This window comes from Ostrinia furnacalis, unplaced genomic scaffold (genome assembly GCF_004193835.3).
Source record: "Ostrinia furnacalis isolate ACB-3 unplaced genomic scaffold, ASM419383v2 OfSCF4694, whole genome shotgun sequence".
In the NCBI taxonomy this organism is placed as follows: domain Eukaryota; kingdom Metazoa; phylum Arthropoda; class Insecta; order Lepidoptera; family Crambidae; genus Ostrinia; species Ostrinia furnacalis.
The window spans coordinates 596,212-614,413 of NW_021134933.1; the positions used below are offsets into that span (position 1 = coordinate 596,212).

The following is an 18,202-nucleotide window of genomic DNA, read 5'->3' on the forward strand; positions in this document are numbered from 1 at the left end:
CAACTCATATAAGATATTGTAACCTACTTTTTACGATTGTAGATTTGTGTTAGTCAGCTGAATATATAAATAAATATATACAACATATATTATACTTAAATAAATAATTGGTAACACCACTATGTAACTAAATAGCTATCTTAACTTACTCACAAATATAAATAAATAAATAAAATGTAATATTTTACTAATTTAACTACTAATTTCTTTGGTAAATAGCCGTACAGTGATTATAATCACAAATAAAAAGCAAAATCTTGGTTTTCCGCCATTGATTTCGTTTTTATATACAATAAAATCTACTTATATTTAGTATACAATTTATGTATTTGTAATACAATGTATTACAAATACATATTGTTATTCGTTATTATGTTAATTAAAAAGCCAATTAAATACTATAATTTAATTACTGTATGATAGGTACCTACCATTGTTAATATCGGTGATAAATAAAAATAAATCTATGTAAAACAACAGTTTTAAATAAAAATATTATCGCTACATCTCGTTTTTTGATCTCATTTTTATTAAAGAAAAATAAATTAATTTATTTTACTTAATTACAAAAATAACATATTTCGTCTCGCACCATATTAATATGAAACGTAATACCAATTATTTAGTCATTATTCGAATCGTATGTATAACTTTATTGTTTAACACATGTAATACTTATTAACTTAATATTAATAATAACTATAACACAGAACACGGAAAATATTGTTTAAGACATTTGAGTTTGAATTTTAAGTTATTTTTTAATAAAATACTAATTTCCTGTACATAGACGATAACAAGATTATTTAGTAGACAGGAATCAGCACATTGTTTTTTTTTTATTTTTAAATAAGAATTCAGTAGTTTTTGGTGAGATTCCTATTTTTTAAATAAAACATCGTTACCGCATTACAGTATTGTTAACATACATTGCTATATTAAGATGTCGTATACGTTTCAATATAGCTTAATTGTAACCATATTAACGTTATTATTAGCCAAATCAACAACCATTAGTGTTCATTAAGCAAATATTAATTTACAATATAAACATAATGCAGTTATACCACTTTAGTAAAACCATATAAAGAGGTTAGTTGTTACTACACTATTCCTATACATTTTTTGTTATAAGTCCGTAAATCCATGGTGGTCTTCCATAGTCTGGATGTCGTCCTGGTCCTGGGTGCCTGTGATGATCTGGAGAACCTTGAAGGCCTTCGACTGCCGCGGGGGCCCGTCTTGGGTGAACTTGTGGTAGTAAACCCTGAAACGATAATATTACTACTATAATGATAGTAAAAAATTAAAAATAATATGGCGGTGATTGGATAAATATGAAAAGCAGAAAAAAATAAAAACGAAAAAAGATTTAACTGAAGTAACAGATACAATAGTTAGTACTTTCTTTAACATCATAAAAATTAATTGAAAAAACGCATGTCGCTGAAACGATTAAAAAAATCCAAAGAATGAAGTTTTTTCATAGACGTGGAAAATAAGTGATTAAATAGGCATCGTTATATTTATATGACTCCTGGCACTAAAACACTTCATGCAGAACCATAACGATCTTAATAATTTCGCTGTACGATTTAAAAATATCCAGTTATAGCACTGCTATGAGAATACCAACTGTTATTGCTTGCAACATGAGAACAGAAAGAAACTGTTGAGTTATACTTCATATTATGCAGTTTTATTGCACGGAACTGTACAAGCCTTTTTAATTAAGCTTAGTGTACATTTTAGAAGAACAACTACCACAATTAAATAGTTGGAACAATAGGTATTATGTTTTATGATCTTTTTAATTTTATTTTTAAACTTACTTTATTTCATTAATATTATAAAAGCCATAATATAAAATAGAAAAATAATGATGATAGACTAAAAGCTTCTAATAATTAAAATCTAATTTGTGTTATTTTGAGTCCATGTGTTAATATGACGTGAAAACCTTTTCATGACTTCAAAATTGATGCAACGAGTGTACATAAGCTTTATAAAGTATTTCATAAGCATAAAAACTTCACTCACGATAGTAATAAATCTAAAGGCATTTGTACCTTGTTATGTGATATTTCATGTTCTTTACTGTTCGTTAGTAACTGAGATAAGTATAATTATTATGAAAATGTTTAGATTACTGAATAATACCAATATCTACAGCACTATAACCTACACTAATTTAATAATATAAAGTAAGCTTTTTCATATTTCTGCCTTTGTCATTAAACAGGTTGAGTTTGTTCGTTAATCTAGAATCAGATATTAAAAATATTTTTTATAATATAGGTACTCATAGTACGTATTTATAATATTTTTACGTTGATTCGGAGTGAGATTACGATGATATTTTTGAATTTTGATATCTCATTATACTGACTGTGCTTTAACTTGACAACAAGTGAGAAAAAAATATGAGATGATAGAACACTAGAAACGAGAAACATGTCACGATTATTCATGAAGAAGTATCAAATCAAAAATTAGTAGAAAACATAACTGCCAATTACAACGCGAATGCTTCGATTAGTAAGAATAGAATTAGAAGTTGCGAAGCACGCTAAATATAAAGCAAGCATGACGCATCGCGGCGTGAAGCAATAAAAATGTGTTTACTTCGGCGCCCGCGCAGCTCCCTTAGTACCGCCCACCGAAGCTGAAACGTGTGAAAATTTTACATATAAAATGTGTAGCTGTGCCATGCCATTGGAAAATTGTACATATAGCTGTGCTGTGTGCACCCACAATGTTATTGGAATACGACCATTAAAACCTTTAAATACAGACTTCTTAGAATTTATGGATCAATGTTGATTCCACTTTCGCAATGAATAATAATTTGCAATTAAGGTATTGTAATATTGTGTAAAATCAAAGATACATAATAATATTAATATGTTAAAAATAAATAAATAATTGGATAGGAAACAAACAACTCGATAGTATAATGTAACTTAATTGTAGTCAGTTCATTTAACTTTCTTTGAAGAGCTTTTTCCCAAGATTGTTGATTGTCAGGAAATAAACATTCGACTAAATTAAAAAAAATTAATTACCTTTTGTTTGCGCCGCCATTGCCACCACCTTCTATTTGAATAGGGATTATCCTTGTCTTGGGCTGGTTGTCCTGACTGGTTTGGAAGTTCCTATTCAGTGATGGAAGCTCATTCTGAGCTGGACCATCATCTAGTCTCACCAGCTGCGGGGATAAAACCCTCATGATACGCTGCGTAGGTGGAGAAAATGGCACTTGTGAACGGTTCTGATTCTGAGCGTTGGGATTCTGTTGCATATCAATCACAATCCTCAACTGAGGCTGCTGATGGTGACCTTGTCTTCCATCTCTTGTTTCCGTGCTCGACACTTCCATTTGTATAGGAATTACACGATTACCCTGGGAGCTAGGGCCAGTTTCCCTCGTCACACTCTTCCTATTTTCGGATGGTAGCGTAGACCATGTGGGCTGCGCTGTTTGCTGGTATTTGGGAGGACTGACCACTTCACGAGCATTCCTTTGCATCTCGTTACTCTTTTTCACCCATTCCGGCTCTTGGTTTGAGTCACGAGGAGGAGTGGCTAGTTCACGGGGTATACTTCTCCTGCCGTCCAAGGGTCTTTGAACCCAAACTGGAGGAGGAGTCTTAGTCTTTTCTTTTTGTGTTTTTACCCATGGTGGCACTGACTTCGGACTATCGGGGCAGAAGTACACTGGTTCCTGGTTAACGTAAACCACTTCTTTTTGAGGAGGAGTGTTGTTGTATTCAGGCTGTGGGTTCTGCCTCTTCGGTGTCACTGGTATAGACATTGTAGATTGATACCGTGGCTGTTCGGGCTGACTTGGCCTAGATGGAGGAGATGCAGGGCCTGTCCTTTCATAGTTTTGAGATCTCCACGGAGCATTGTAATTTTCTTGTTCCCTATTGTTATTTGCCTCCTGTGCTGCTGCAACCCATGGAGGTGTGTACTGTTGATTTGTAGCTTGATTACTTGTGTTTCTGTTTTCTTGTTTCCAAGGAGGAATGTAACTGTTATCATTATTATTATTAGAATCATTTGACTTCCACGGAGGAGTATACGTTGGCTGTTGATTCACGTTCGGACTATTGTGGTAGAGGTTTTGCACATTTTCAGGCTCACGTGGTTGTCTGTTAAGGGTATTGGATCGCCAAGGCGCTGGATCTACCTTAGGACTTGCTTCCCGAGTGTTATTATAAATAACATTATTGTTCTGATTGTTATTTACGAAATTGTCTTGATTTCTTTGACCAGCCCTAGGTAAAGTATGAAACTGAGGTCCACTGTTGGAAGATGGTGACTGGTTTTGATAATTTGGAGAGTGTTGTTGAGAAGCAGGAGAATATTGGCCTCGTTGGAATTGAGGTGAAAGTGGACTATTATTTACATTAGCTAGCGGCGAATCTCTCTTTTCAGGTTGCCTCCAGTTATTGTTAGGGCTAGGTGAATAAGTAGAACCGTTACTAAACGGTGACTGAGATGCAAAAGGCTGGGGACTTTTGTTGAACTGAGAATCTTGTCTTTGCAAGACCTCTCTCATAGGTGGCGAGCCATTGACATTGGGGGAATTAGATTTTTGGTGAGCATACTGTGCCTCTGGCTTGTGAAGGGGACTTTCAGGGGTGTGGTTACCATAATAATTCTGCCGGTTTTGTCCGGGTGGGGTATACGTTTGTGGCTGCTGCTGCGTGAAGGTAGACGGGGGCATTTTAACTGTAAGAGGGCTTGGAACTTTTTCTTGGAATTTGGGCACTTGTCCCATTCGTTGAAGTTCAGCTTTTTCAGCTTCCCAATGGTAAGGACTGTTCGTTTTTCTTAACATTCCAATGGGGTTCTCTGGAATCACAATTTCGGGTCGTTCACCAAGGGCGACTGGTTTTGGAGATTTGGATTGTGGTACGTCAATGACAATTGGGGGTGGAGGAGGGGGTGCGGGGATTTTAGATGGTGGAGGTGGTGGTGGTGGTGGAACTGGTCCCCCTGGTCCTCCTTGCGGATGGTAATTTCCACCACCGTATTGTGCATGAGCCTGTTCTTGGTCTTCCAAAGACCGTTGACGTGCCAGCCTCCTCGCCATACTTGGCGTGCGAATTTGTGAGAGGTCGAGACCTCCCGGTGTGTAAGTGAAAGGCTTCTTATCCTTCGTCATCATTGCGTTCTGGATGCATGCCGGTGGTTCGTTGTTCCCCATGGGCTGGAATTGAGAAAATATGATATTAATTTTTGGCCATAACATTTCAAAAACAATCCATTTCAACAACAATTATCATATGAAACAATTGCAAAACGAAGCGTTCTATGCTATTAAGAATAATGACTGTGTTTGCCTATTTTGTGCTGAACTCTCCAATTTTCTTTGGGCTTTCTTTTAACTAATAATGCAGGCGTTTGTTAGATTAAGCGAGAGACGCGATAGCGATTTTGATCGCGTAGGTACAGAGCGATAGATCTTTTTCTTGTGACAGATGGATATTACCTAGGACCTATAGACCTGAATCACTTGCAAAATAAAAAAAATACTCACATTGACCTGAGTTTTCCCGAAGTTTGGTATTGGGAGAGGGCACCACTGNATTTGCTTTTTGTGCGCAAGTTTTGTAAGAAATTGCAACAAAATATTGCGCTATTTTTTTATTGCGCTGATTCTGCTCCATACTGATGTCTGGAGCCTTTAATGGATGGTATTGTTTGTTTACAAATACAATCTCACTATTTTGTTGCAATTTCTTACAAAACTTTGCGCGCAAAAAGCAAATCTAGTATGAAAATCATCAAACTTGTAATGCTCGTAACTCAGTTCAGACTGAGTTTAGAGGTATACATGTCATAGTAAGTTTGGTTTGTTACACTATTTTGTAATAAAAAAACAAAGTTTGGTCGATGGCCGCGCGAATAAAAAAAGACGCCAATTTCTGGCATTGTCTTTTAATCTGAAGTTTGAGTTAAAAGTTGTACAACAATAATTAACTTTTAAAAAAAATAAAACCGACTTCAATTGCATGAACACAAAAAAAAACTAAAAATAAAAAATATTGCGTATAAAAATGTTCATCCCCAATTTTCCACCCTTGGGGGTGAAATATTTTCTTCAAATTCGCATGAAACCACCCTTTTGATAATACCTATTCAACAAAAAAATAATCGTTCAAATTGATTTATAATCGGCGGAGATATTGCGTATAAAAAAGTTCATCCCCAATTTTCCACCCTTGGGGGTTGTTTTTTCTGTTATTAAATTTAAATGGGACCACCCTTAACCTCGTAGCGCCCACGCGCCTTTTGAAAACCCAAAATAAACATGGCGACTACAGCCCAGAACTTTTTTCAACTAACTTTCAATTACCGCCCATGCGCCTTTCAGAAGGCCATATTATTAAACTTTGTCTAGATTTTTGAAATTTCGCGGCTTAAAGAAATAATTTAATTCGATTTCTGAACGAAATATTAGGGAACAGTTTCCGGTATGCTACCATTGGCTGTCACAATTGACAGATGGGATTTTTTGAAAAATGGCCGGCGGTATGGACGGCTCACTAACACGTAGTTAGTAAATCGCATTTTTTTATGATAATCCGTGGTTGTCGAGTATGTTTTTATGCAAAAAGTTGCTAACGAATAGGTATTACTTAAATAGAGATAATTACTTTGCATTTTTAGGGCAGAAATTCTGCGAAATCTTGGTTTGAAATAATATGTACTTTGTGAAGGCGGTTGGGTCGAAGCTAGTACTAAAAATATCATAATATTTTTAGTTTGTGGCTTTGTGTTATATTGGTTTATGGAATATTATTTAAGTAGGTACCTATTTATATTATGTTATTGCTATTTATCTATGAAAATAAGACAAAATATATGTTTTATAAACACTTAAGATTCATTTACAGTAGGAAAGTTTGAAAAAATTATTGCTGTGAAGTACAGAATCACTTTCGTGGCATCAAAAAATTCAAAACGTTAAAGCTTCCAAACGAGAGTCACTATTTGACTGATTTACTGGGAATACAATCTTCACATCAAGCGCTACAATTTTTGTTTACAAAAAGTTGAAATAAGTTAGAAATAAAATTCGCCACGAAGGTGACGATGAGAACCGTGGCGATGAGAAATACCCATTAGACATTGGTAGATCTTAGGTTTTACTGGAATATCTTAGGATTTACTGCAATTCGAGCTTTTACAGTAACATCTATACTATCTTTTGCCCACGATTTTGCCTGAGTAAATTTCGTTCTATTACAGATAGACTTCAACGCGCACATGCTCCCCTAAAGAGTGGGATACAAACTATCCGGTAATTGAGTCTCAAACTATCTTCAAAATCGGTTCCATGGTTTATGTGTTTTAAGCTTGAAAAGGTAAAGCAGATAATTTCTGATAGGTTAACGTTTTGGTACACAGCATCTTAAAGTAAAAGCTGTCGTATTTTATGTTAGATGTTCGTCAGAAAGAAAGAAAGAAAGAAAGATACATTTATTACAATGGACATCACACAAATACAGGCAATTACATAGACATGACAGTGGCACATAATAATAAAAGAAGAAAAAATAAAAACAAGAGTAAACTGAGCAGTGCCACCCATTCACCAACAAGATGCCCACTGCAACGGCACCCCACTCAGCATATGCCGTGGCCCACGGTGACGAAGGCCACGGCGCTGGTTTTCAGTGTGCCCCATGCCGAGTGAGGGTCACGGACCATTGGTAAAATAAATAAAATAGTATATATGTCATAGTCAAAGGTCGATATGCAGTCTCTTCGCGGAATGACTGGTTTATCCTAGGTTTGACCAAGGCCTTCAGGCAAACCCCGAAGTGATTTCTGATTTCGGCCTTTGACTAAGTCAAACCTAGAAGTGCCTAAACTGTTCAGTCAAACGTCGAAACTAAAATAATCTGCTTCGGGCTTTGCCTAGTCAATCCTAGAAACGACTGGCAGACTCGGTCAGAAGTAAACAGCAAATAGAAAACCGGCCAAGTGCGAGTCGGATTCGCTTACGAAGGGTTCCGTGCGACTCTGTTCTTGTATGGGAGCCCCCCTTTTAATATTTCTTTTATTTTAATTTTATGATTTATTTTTAAAGTAGATAATATGTGAATATTTCAAGGGTTCACCTGTTTACGTTTTAATTTAAATTCGAGCAAAAAACTGCAAAAAGTTTGCTGTATAGGAGCCTCCCTTAAATATGCACATAGAGTGTGTAAATATTCCCGAGTGCAGATTCTACAACACTATGACGTCGGAGCACAAGAGCAGGTGGATATGCCCAGAATGCGTCTGTAGCCAGCGGAAGGGGGGTGACAACACCGAGACGCCGGTCAAGTCCTCGGAGGTCAGCCATGTAACCACCCGTCGGGCGGCCGCGGCGGCCCGCACGGAGAGTCTGGACGAGACGGGGATGTCTCTGGATGATGACACCCAGACAGCGGAGGAACAGAGCATCGAGGAGAAGGTACTTCCGGCGACTGGCGGCGTCCAGCCAGCTCTGGTTTCGCTAAACGAGGCCGTCCGGAGCATGATGAGCGAGCTTCGCCAATTTAGGGAAGAAATGCGGGACGAAGTGAAAACCAGGCGAGCCGAGATCAAGTCTCTCAGGGACGGCTTGCTGCAGTTGTCGGAGAGGGTGGACAGCTGCAGGACTCACGTCGTCGGCCTGGACGAGCGAATGAAGGCGCTGGAGCTCAAGGCCAACCAGGGCGACGAGGCCAACGCGGCGCGTCTGGACGCGATCGAGCGACGACTGGAGGCGGCGGAGCGTCCGGGCCCGGCGGGCGAGGGCGCGGCGTCGGTCGCGGAGCTGGAGCGGACGGTCGCGGGACTCAGGCTCGAGCTGAACGACCGGGACCAGGAGGCCCTGCTCGCGGACCTCGAGATCGGCCAGCTCCCGGAGCAGAAGGGCGAGAACGTCCTGCACAGCGTCGCCGTGCTCGCCGCGCGCCTGGGCGTGCCGCTGGAGGAGCGCGACGTGGTGTTCGCGGAGCGCGTGGGCGCGCCGCCGGCCGAGGGCGCGCGGGCGCGGCGCGTGGTGGTGCGGCTGGCGCGCCGCCAGCTGCGCGACGAGCTGCTGCGGGCCGCGCGCACGCGCCGCGGGGTGCCGGAGGGGAGCGGCCGGGTGTTCGTGAACGAGCGCCTGACGCGCCCCAACCGCCAGCTGTTCCACCGGGCGCGCGAGGAGTGCCGCGCCCGCCAGTGGAGGTACTGCTGGACGAGGCGGGGACGTGTCTTCGTCCGCAGGAGTGATGGCGCGCAGGTTTTCCAGTTGCGCGCGCCCGACGATCTCGTGAGAGTGTTAGGAGCTCCGCCCATATGACTCTTTGGATCCTGGAATTGTAATATCGAAATGGTTAGTTTCATGTTCCTTATCGGGTTTGATCTGTGTATGTCTTCTTTTTATTTAGTATTACTCACCTATATAATATTATGCAGACCTTGTAAATGTCTGAAACTGCCCTTTTTTAGTTTATGTTATTGTTGTGGATTGTTGAAGTCCTCATTGAATAAAACTCATATGGTATGCTTTTACTGGTCACTTTGTGTCAATATATTTATAGAAATTGATATGTACACACATAATTACAATAATAGTATGATGATAATGATGATACACATAATATTGACTGCTACCTTTGAAATGCGTGATATTAACATAATTAATACTACAAATAATATTGTAATACAATGGTGTTTATATAATTCAACACTAATACAGGCCTTGGGTTAAACAATCTTAGAATAGGTCTATTCAATGCGGGCTCATTGTGTACGAGGCATGACGAGTTTATGGTGGCGATGGAGGAACTGAACCCAGACGTGATGGCCATAAATGAGACGTGGCTCAGAGTAGGGGAAGAAGATAGGGCACCTAAAGTGTCAGGTTATCGGCTCAAACATACTCCAAGACCTGTTCAAGTGAGAGGGGGCCGCGGGGGTGGTGTTGGGTTTTATGTGCGCAAGGGCTTATACATAAGAGCATGTCCTCATCCTGGCACCCCGACTACTGTTGAACAGATGTGGATCTCTTTACATCTAAATAATAAAAAGATAATTGTTGGCACAGCCTACAGACCTCCATGGCAGGACGTTAGTGTATTCCTGGACGCCATAGCTGAATCGATTGCCTCCTGTGCAGAATGTGACGGATTGGTGCTTCTCGGCGACTTTAATATCAACTTACTAGACAACACAAAATTCAATTAAGTTCTGGATTAATTATATTTTTATGGAGTTATACACATAATAAATTCGCAACACACAATCAATCAACTATTTGTGTAATACTGAGCCGTAGACAAGCAATCTAAACCTCAGGCATGTCTGAAGGGAGCGTTCTGCGGTCCATTATAAGCTAAGCCTATAACACAAGTTACTCCTCCATCGGTCCATTATAAACGGTGTTTTGCTAGAATAGATTGAATTTGGAAATCAAATTATAATGGAAACCCAATCTCAGCTGTGATGATTTCTAACCCCGTATTATGTGAGAGTTTTCGATCAAACTCCTTAAGCACCTGGCCACTATAAAACTTTTTTCTTTTTATTCGACCAATAAATATTGATTGTCATTTATTTCAATCACAACCCCTTCTGGCAACGTTTAAAAAAACAAATTCGTAAAGTTCCTTTTTTAAAAGTTCATAATTTGTAACATGAACACACCCAGAACACAGAACGTTGTTTGAATTTAATAAATAGCTGGCACAATAGACTGTAATCGTCCAAATGTGAAACTAAATACAGTGGAAGGCAAGATTAGGGAGTAAGTAGCAAATGAGTTTATAGCGTGATACCCAACCTCCGCGGTGTAAGGTTAAGCTTGAGTTGTTTGTTTGGCGTGTAATTAAAAAATAAATTATACTTACATTATGGAAAACCTTGGGGGAGGCCTTTGTCCAGCAGTGGACGTCATTTGGCTGAAACGAACGAACGAACGAACTTACATTATAATGTGTTGACGTGTTATTTGTTTTTTTTTAATCAATTTTAATACATATTTAATTTCTTACTGTTAAAGTTCTTATCGTGTATTTACTAAACACTGGCTCAATTAACTTCCTTTACAATGTTAAGTGCTTTTTGTTTTTTTTTCTAGGGGCATTATTTGCTGTAACATTATTATTAATTTTTGAAAAGTACTGATGGAAAGAAATATAGAACCTTTACTAACGTCTTATTAGTATTTAATTAAAAAATTAAGAACAATTTTGTTGCATTTAATAAAATGTTAAATTCAGTAAGGGGAGCATAATGACGCAACTTTTCAAAGGTCCCTCCCCTCATAAATTACTAACACATCATCTTTACACGAAGTTTAATTAAAAAATCTCAATCATTTTTTTATTTAAATTACAGAGGAAAAAGACTAAAACTGTAACTTTTAAGGGAAATTGTTTAAGGGAAAAGGGAAATTAATCTTTCGGTTAATTAGGAAAGTTGGTCGGACGCTGCGACGGGGTATTCGCGACCGATAAATCAAGGTGTTGGCTTTACAAATGAAAAGAATATAGAAGCAGCTCTTCTAACAAATATCTTGGTATCTATTTAGTAGTAAAAAATGTCTGAGTTCTGAGGTACTACCTAACAGATCAAACTTAAAAAAATGTTTTTCAAGAGTTTAGTGCGAAGCTCATGGCAGAATGTGAAGCTATTTTCAACTCATTATCAGCGTGCTAAGGCAAGGGACTCCTTATAGTACGCCATTATTTCAGGGGTGTCCTTGTGATTGGAAAACTAGATTGACTATTGATTCTGCAACAGATATCAAAAATAAAAATAAATAAATATCTGGTGGTACTTATGAACCTCTTGCTCACTCTGCCTACATTTTTTTCTTTGGTCTATTATTTTCGTCTACTTCTGAATTACCTCATTCCATATTTAATCCTTTAACGAGATTCCAAGATTTCGACTTGAATTCGAAATTTCGCATTAATTGGTAACCGTGGCTTTCCCTGCTCCAAGCTCTACGCCGACTCCGCATGACTGAACATGGCCCCAGTTTTTCACTTCTACGTTTCTTTTGTTCTCTACTCAGCTCAACCAGTCCAAAGCAACCATTCTTTGCTTTTAAGACTTCAATATTTTAGAGCACCCTTATCGATATTTCAGCTGCCAAAGCGTAGGGCGCGAAACCCTGATGTTAGGGGGTACGATAAGACATCGCTTTCCCACTGTTAGTTTTTACGATAAATCACAACCTTTGTTACGAACAGTGACCGATCGTGATAGTGGAGAGAAATGTTCGGGGTGCGTTTAGGAAGATGCATGTCGGGGGAGGCTGTCAAAATATTATTTCTTGTGTCAAATGGAAGGTTACGTGGCGATTTGTATTACTAATCTTCTATATTGAAAATTGAATTTTCATGTGATATCAGTATTAATAAATTAGATAAGCTCGGTATATGATAAATCGCATTTGCACCCCTTGATTGAGATTGTTATCAAGCAAAAAAAATTACAATATTAAGAATCACGTATGCCCTTGACTGCTTCCAAAGCGCATCAAGTTATCGCTTGTATTCCATCGAAATGAGGGCGGTCGCAAGTCCAATACTTAATATTATCATGTATGACGTGTGTGTCTACCGATTGCTAGAATATTGAGGCCAATAAAAGCTAAATATAAAGGTCGTGCCCAGGTCCCAAACGTTCTATAAAAATAGCTCGTGCCGTTTCTAGATTCATGTAACGTAAAGCACAAACATACGATTTCGAACTTATTATTCTAAATGCCTCGTATTGCCAAAATGGACTAAGTAGCAATATTCGAAATGAAATACTCAAGACAATTTTCTTTAGGTTATAGTAAGAAACACAATAAAGCTGTGACTACACCTTCCTTTTTATCGAATACAAAATTAACTACCTATTCCATACTATGTAATACATTTTCCTTATCGTTATTTTCAGTCAACTACTTATTGAACATAGGCTTCCAAACGTCATTTTTCATGACTATAATATACCTAGGCGTATTGTCGTTTCCAAACGGCATAGTAGATAATTATTATGATTTATTTGATGATTAGGTAATATGATTAATAATAATAATAAATTAAATTAATAATATAATTAAAAGATAGATATTCAAATTTTAATCTTAATGATGAGATTTAGAAATAAACACAAACCACTCCTTTGCGTCGCGAAGTCGGGTGAAAACTAGATGGCTCTATGTGTTGTTCAAGGAAAAAATAAATCTCATATTACAACGATTATAAAAGTTATAATATTTCATTAAGTTTCAATTTTTTCTATTGACATTTCTGAACACAGTGCGCTCGTGTAGACAATTATGTAATTGGAAAGTGACCCCAGTTTAACGGATTGCTGGCTAAGCCGAGGGTGCAGCCAAAAGATAGCAGCCAGCTCATTCAAGTGGCTAACTAGCTTATAGTGACATTTTAGTAACTCGTTATGGTAAATTTCACTTCTAATTTAGTATCTATTGGAGTTATAGTAAGTTCAATTATTCGCAAACGGTTTGCTGTGAAACGAAAAATAAGAGGTAAAATACGCAGGCAAAGCCATGAGAAAAACATTTTAAGTTTTCTATAATATGAAAACACGTACCTACTTAAGTATGTGCTTTTTATAATCGTCGAATATTCTAATATCTTCACAATCAAGAGTGAGGTTACCTATTTAAAAACTATAGCATAATTACCTAATGATTCAATTATAACAGTTATAAAATATATTCAAAAGTTCTTATACTTAATTCAAATTTTTCTCTAGTAGGTACTCTCGATTGTCCATAGTATTAACTAAAGTGTAAAAAGGTGCTCATAAACTAAGGCGCCTAAAATATTTATATTTATTGTGCTTGGTAAATTGTTGTTTCCCCGGCTGTGGCGCAGGGGACGCCTCTTGCAAGTCCACCCGAGGACGCAACACTTCACACGTTGACGTTTCCCGGCACGTGAAGGGAATCCCGCAGCTTCCCAGGGTAGCTACAATTGTAACTGACATTGGGGTGGCGCTGTATTATTTAGCAATTTTCTACTCGTCTGATTTTGATAAGTCCCGCCATTTTGCCAATGCATCCGCCGTTATCAGGTTTACACGTCGTTATTTCGGATGAATGATTAATAATGTGAGTAGGTTTTAAGTTTAAGACCTCCATTATTAGCAGTAACGGAAAATGTTTAAATTTTAATTTAGCACCGTACTTATTTAATAGCAACTGCTTATGTTTACAATTTGGTATCAATAATATACCAACATAAAAATATGCTTAAAACATCGAGGATACAGAACTCTTCTTAAATCTGTCCCCAACAATCTGTGTCAACAAGTCCTAGCAGTAGGTAAATAAACTGAATAAGTAACATATCTAATTACTTCTCAAAAATTTTAATATTTCTTCAACATCAGAGCTTGTACATTTTTCGGGAACAACATCATTATTTCATTAAGCGGCAATAAAAACATTTTCAAGTCACGCTTCCAAATAAAAACAAAAGAACACGATAAAGACCGTGAAATCAAGTATACGGAGACCATTTTAAAATTAATTTATGGGAGAAGAATAAAGGCCAAAATGGGCAGCGTGACATTAACGATGGTGAGAAATGTTAAGAAGGGTGGCATAGATAATTACTATGGGGGCCTCCCCCACCACGACCTAATGTTAATTCGTAATTGAAATCTTGATGCTGGAGGATTTGTAAAGTAATAACATAGTTAAGGGGCCTTAACGAATTGAAGTGTAAAATCTGAGTCTGAGGGTGGAATGAAGAAGGCCGAGTGCATTACGCTGATTGATAGCGTTTAAAAAATGCAGTGAGGGCTTAAATGAGGTGTCTACATAGTCTCGTACCCTAAACGTAGAGGTGCTATCTTTGTGTCGTTAATATGTAATTTGATTTATTTTAGTAGCACGGGGGACGCAGAGTGATGAAAATTAAAGCATTTATTACACGGAAAGGTGGTTTACACAAACGTTACATTTTAAGCACATGTAAGCAATTTGATAATATTAGACCCACAGATATAGATGTATATCTATATCTGTGATTAGACCATTGAGGAAAACCTATAAATGATTCCTACTTACTTACAAACAAATGCACACTACACATAAAAATGCGATAGAAAACTAAAAACCATTTTTAAGATAAACTACTAATCTCTAATTCATCTTGCACTTTTTCCATGATATCTGTCAAATTTTACGTAAATTGGAAATAACAGCACTGAAATCCGCTCACAAACGTAGGTAACAAGATATTCCGTGATTGAAGTGATACATATACATGAGCTGTATTGATACCAGAATTGGTAAAACACAATCAGTTTATCTAAGCCAGTGGTTCTCAACCAGTGGTCCGCGTGAGTCTAAGGCCCAGAACAGACGGTGAAACGCAACTGCAACGAAACTGCAACTGCTAGTTACTTTTGAGTTGCATCTAAGTTTCTGCCATAGCGTCCGTTGAGAGACCACACATGACGCGACCAGTTTGAAACTTTCAGTTTCAGTTTCATTCATCAGAATCATCACAAAGTTGCAGTTTCGTTGCAGTTGCGTTTCACCGTCTGTTCTGGGCCTTAATGGGAACCGCAGATGATTTCAAACTTAGCAGTCGATGATATTTCATTTGTCGCGCGTAGTGAGTGGTTTTTAAGTCCTCGTTCTTAAAAAAAAATGTGCTAGAATTACTGACCTTGTACAAGAGACACAAGCCTTACATCGATTAAAAATTGATTTTATTTGCATTTTATCGATTTTAGACGATAATGTTAACTATATCATATTGCGTATCCTAAGTCCTATGGTCCTTGTTAACGACAAAGAAAACAAAGTGGTCCTTAGTCCAGCAAATGTTGGGAAGCACTGATCTAACCCAATCCGGTTAATCCCGCGGAACATTAATCTCAGTTAACCGTGTCACATTCATTAAAATTTCTTCAAACGTACGTGCGATAAAACAGTGTAGTGTCGCTGAAACTTTTGCTTATCTGTGGCACGTATGGTCGACTCTAGTGATGGGCAGAATGGAATTTATTCGAGTGACCTTTCGATTAATTTACTGTAAACATTTTCGAATAGGTAAAGCTATTTACAGTGGAACCACAAGAATTGATCACTTATCGATGTTTCTGTTTAGAAGCACCTATTGGAATGTTTGATAATTTGATTCGTGTAAGCGAGCGATAAACCACATCGCTGAAAACTTTTACTTATCTCTTGCACGCAGTTAATTTTGTTGTTTGGTTGTATGGTTGTGATGGGCAACAACAACAGATAAATAAATAATATTATTATGACGATCGATCAATTTATTTTTATAACAATAAAGGTTTTAATATGTTTTAATATGTACCTATGTCTTATTTACTTTTTTTCTTCTATTATTTACATCTTTTGTCTTCTGTGATGTCCATGGCAATAAATGTTTCTTTCTTTCTTTCTTTCTTTCTTTCTTTCTAATATAAAAGATTACTCAATTTAGTAAATGTTTCAAGTAAGTACTTAGATAACATCAGAAAATTAAAATTATTTTAATTAGTTAATGTGACCATGTTAAGCAGGGGAACCCTTATGACTGAAATAATGATGATGATAATGATAAATTAATTAATGTGATCATTTAAAGAATTTTTTCTTCAAACCATAGTACTTATACATAATTACAATTAAAAGGTAAGTATTAACAAACCACAATGAACATCATATTTATTCCAATGAATGAATAACTCAAAATGCACATTGGAACACTCGCCCATCACTAGTCGTTCCACGAAAATTACGGCGTGGTTTAACACATGGTACATTTACTCGAAAGTTCTTGTAACGCCCGAACAACCCCCGGGAACCCTTCCATCCAACGCAAAAACGTAGCAATAATAACTTCGATTAAGGAACGAATTATTGGGACGCGAGCCGCCGATCGATCGACGCTTCAAGGTCTAGAGGGTATTGTAACTAATATTATCTGTGCGCCGAATACCAGTATCATTTTTGTGGGAGCTATCTGAGAAAATGTGGAATAAATGACATACGATTTAAAAGGCCAAATTCAGAGTGATGATAAAAAAATATATCACACACTTAATAGCTATAACTTTACTTTCCGACTTTTTCACACTGAGTTTTTCACGATGATCTTACATCATTCTAATGGTCTCATCAAACTAAGTACCTCCATATCAAATAAACATTAAACAGAGTTGGAGTTTATGTTTCTTTACGAGATCGAATCAGAAATGAAGAGATCCGTGAACGAACTAAAGTCGCTGACATAGCCCAACGGATCAGCAAACTGAAGTGGCAATGGGCAGGGCACATACTCGTAAGTAGTACGCAGACTGACGGCCGATGGGGCAGCAAGGTTCTGGAGTGAAGGCCACGTACTGGAAATCGCAGCGTAGGACGTCCACCCACAAGGTGGACCGACGACTTCATAAAAGAAGGTGCTGGATGCAGGCCGCTACCTACCGGGCTTTATTGAATCATTGGGGGAGGCCTATGTTCAGCAGTGGAGGTCCTATGGCTGACATGATTCTGATGATGATGAAACAGAGTTAATTTCACATTTTTATTAATATTCCACTTTCAGCCTGCTTCAACTTGAGAAATTATTGGTCCTTTACAAACTTTCATTATCCATTTTCCGGATACAAGATCTTAAGATCCTTTATCCTTTTCTAGGGTCTAATCTATTTTAGAATAAATAAATTAAGACTCGAACAGCTGTTTGGAAGTGAAAACTAATCAGATTGAAAGCTACTTTCGCATTTAGGCTGAGTTGCACCATCTTACTTTAACTTTGACAAAAGTCGAAAATCTGTCTAACTCCATACAAAAAGCACCGGTTATCGTTATTGTTACGGTTAAATTGAGGTGGTGCAACTCAGCCTTACAGTACTAGCTATTATTATATACACAGTCAAAAAGCTTTGTCTCCTGTTACAACCAATCTAGATGAATTCCACACCTCTACTGGTTCAAACAAAGGACTCGGGAGTAATAATAATTATTACAGTCGCTATAATAATAGCAGCTAACAATATGTGTGGGGCGGAAATTAACAGACCACATTGCATTCCATAATGCTTGTAATTAACGAAATAATGCGAACAGCGATATTCATTTAACAGTAACATCAAAGAGAAATATTGTGCATTCGAATGAATGATACGTTTAATTATGCTATTTAGCCATGTAAAGGGAAGGATT

General features: G+C 37.6%; 2 protein-coding genes across 3 annotated transcripts; one reads left to right on the plus strand and one right to left on the minus strand.

The window, feature by feature from the left end:
* Window positions 1-852: 852 nt before the first annotated feature.
* Window positions 853-5,573, minus strand: LOC114359930 (extensin). 2 transcript variants are annotated; one of them, XM_028314480.1, is made up of 4 exons: window positions 5,549-5,573; window positions 3,066-5,218; window positions 2,626-2,665; window positions 853-1,267 (listed from the first exon to the last, which is right to left on the minus strand). In XM_028314480.1, the coding sequence occupies exons 2-3, from the start codon at window positions 5,213-5,215 to the stop codon at window positions 2,647-2,649; spliced, it is 2,169 nt and encodes a 722-aa protein (XP_028170281.1). In that variant the 5' UTR covers window positions 5,216-5,218; window positions 5,549-5,573; the 3' UTR covers window positions 853-1,267; window positions 2,626-2,646. The 2 variants fall into 2 exon arrangements, with proteins under 2 accessions (XP_028170281.1, XP_028170280.1); XM_028314479.1 differs by lacking the exon at window positions 2,626-2,665 and having other exon boundaries at window positions 940-1,267.
* Window positions 5,574-8,209: 2,636 nt separating this feature from the next.
* LOC114359914 (uncharacterized) lies at window positions 8,210-9,334 on the plus strand. Its single transcript, XM_028314464.1, has one exon. It carries the CDS (start codon window positions 8,210-8,212, stop codon window positions 9,332-9,334), a length of 1,125 nt encoding a protein of 374 aa, XP_028170265.1.
* The last annotated feature ends 8,868 nt before the right edge of the window (window positions 9,335-18,202 follow it).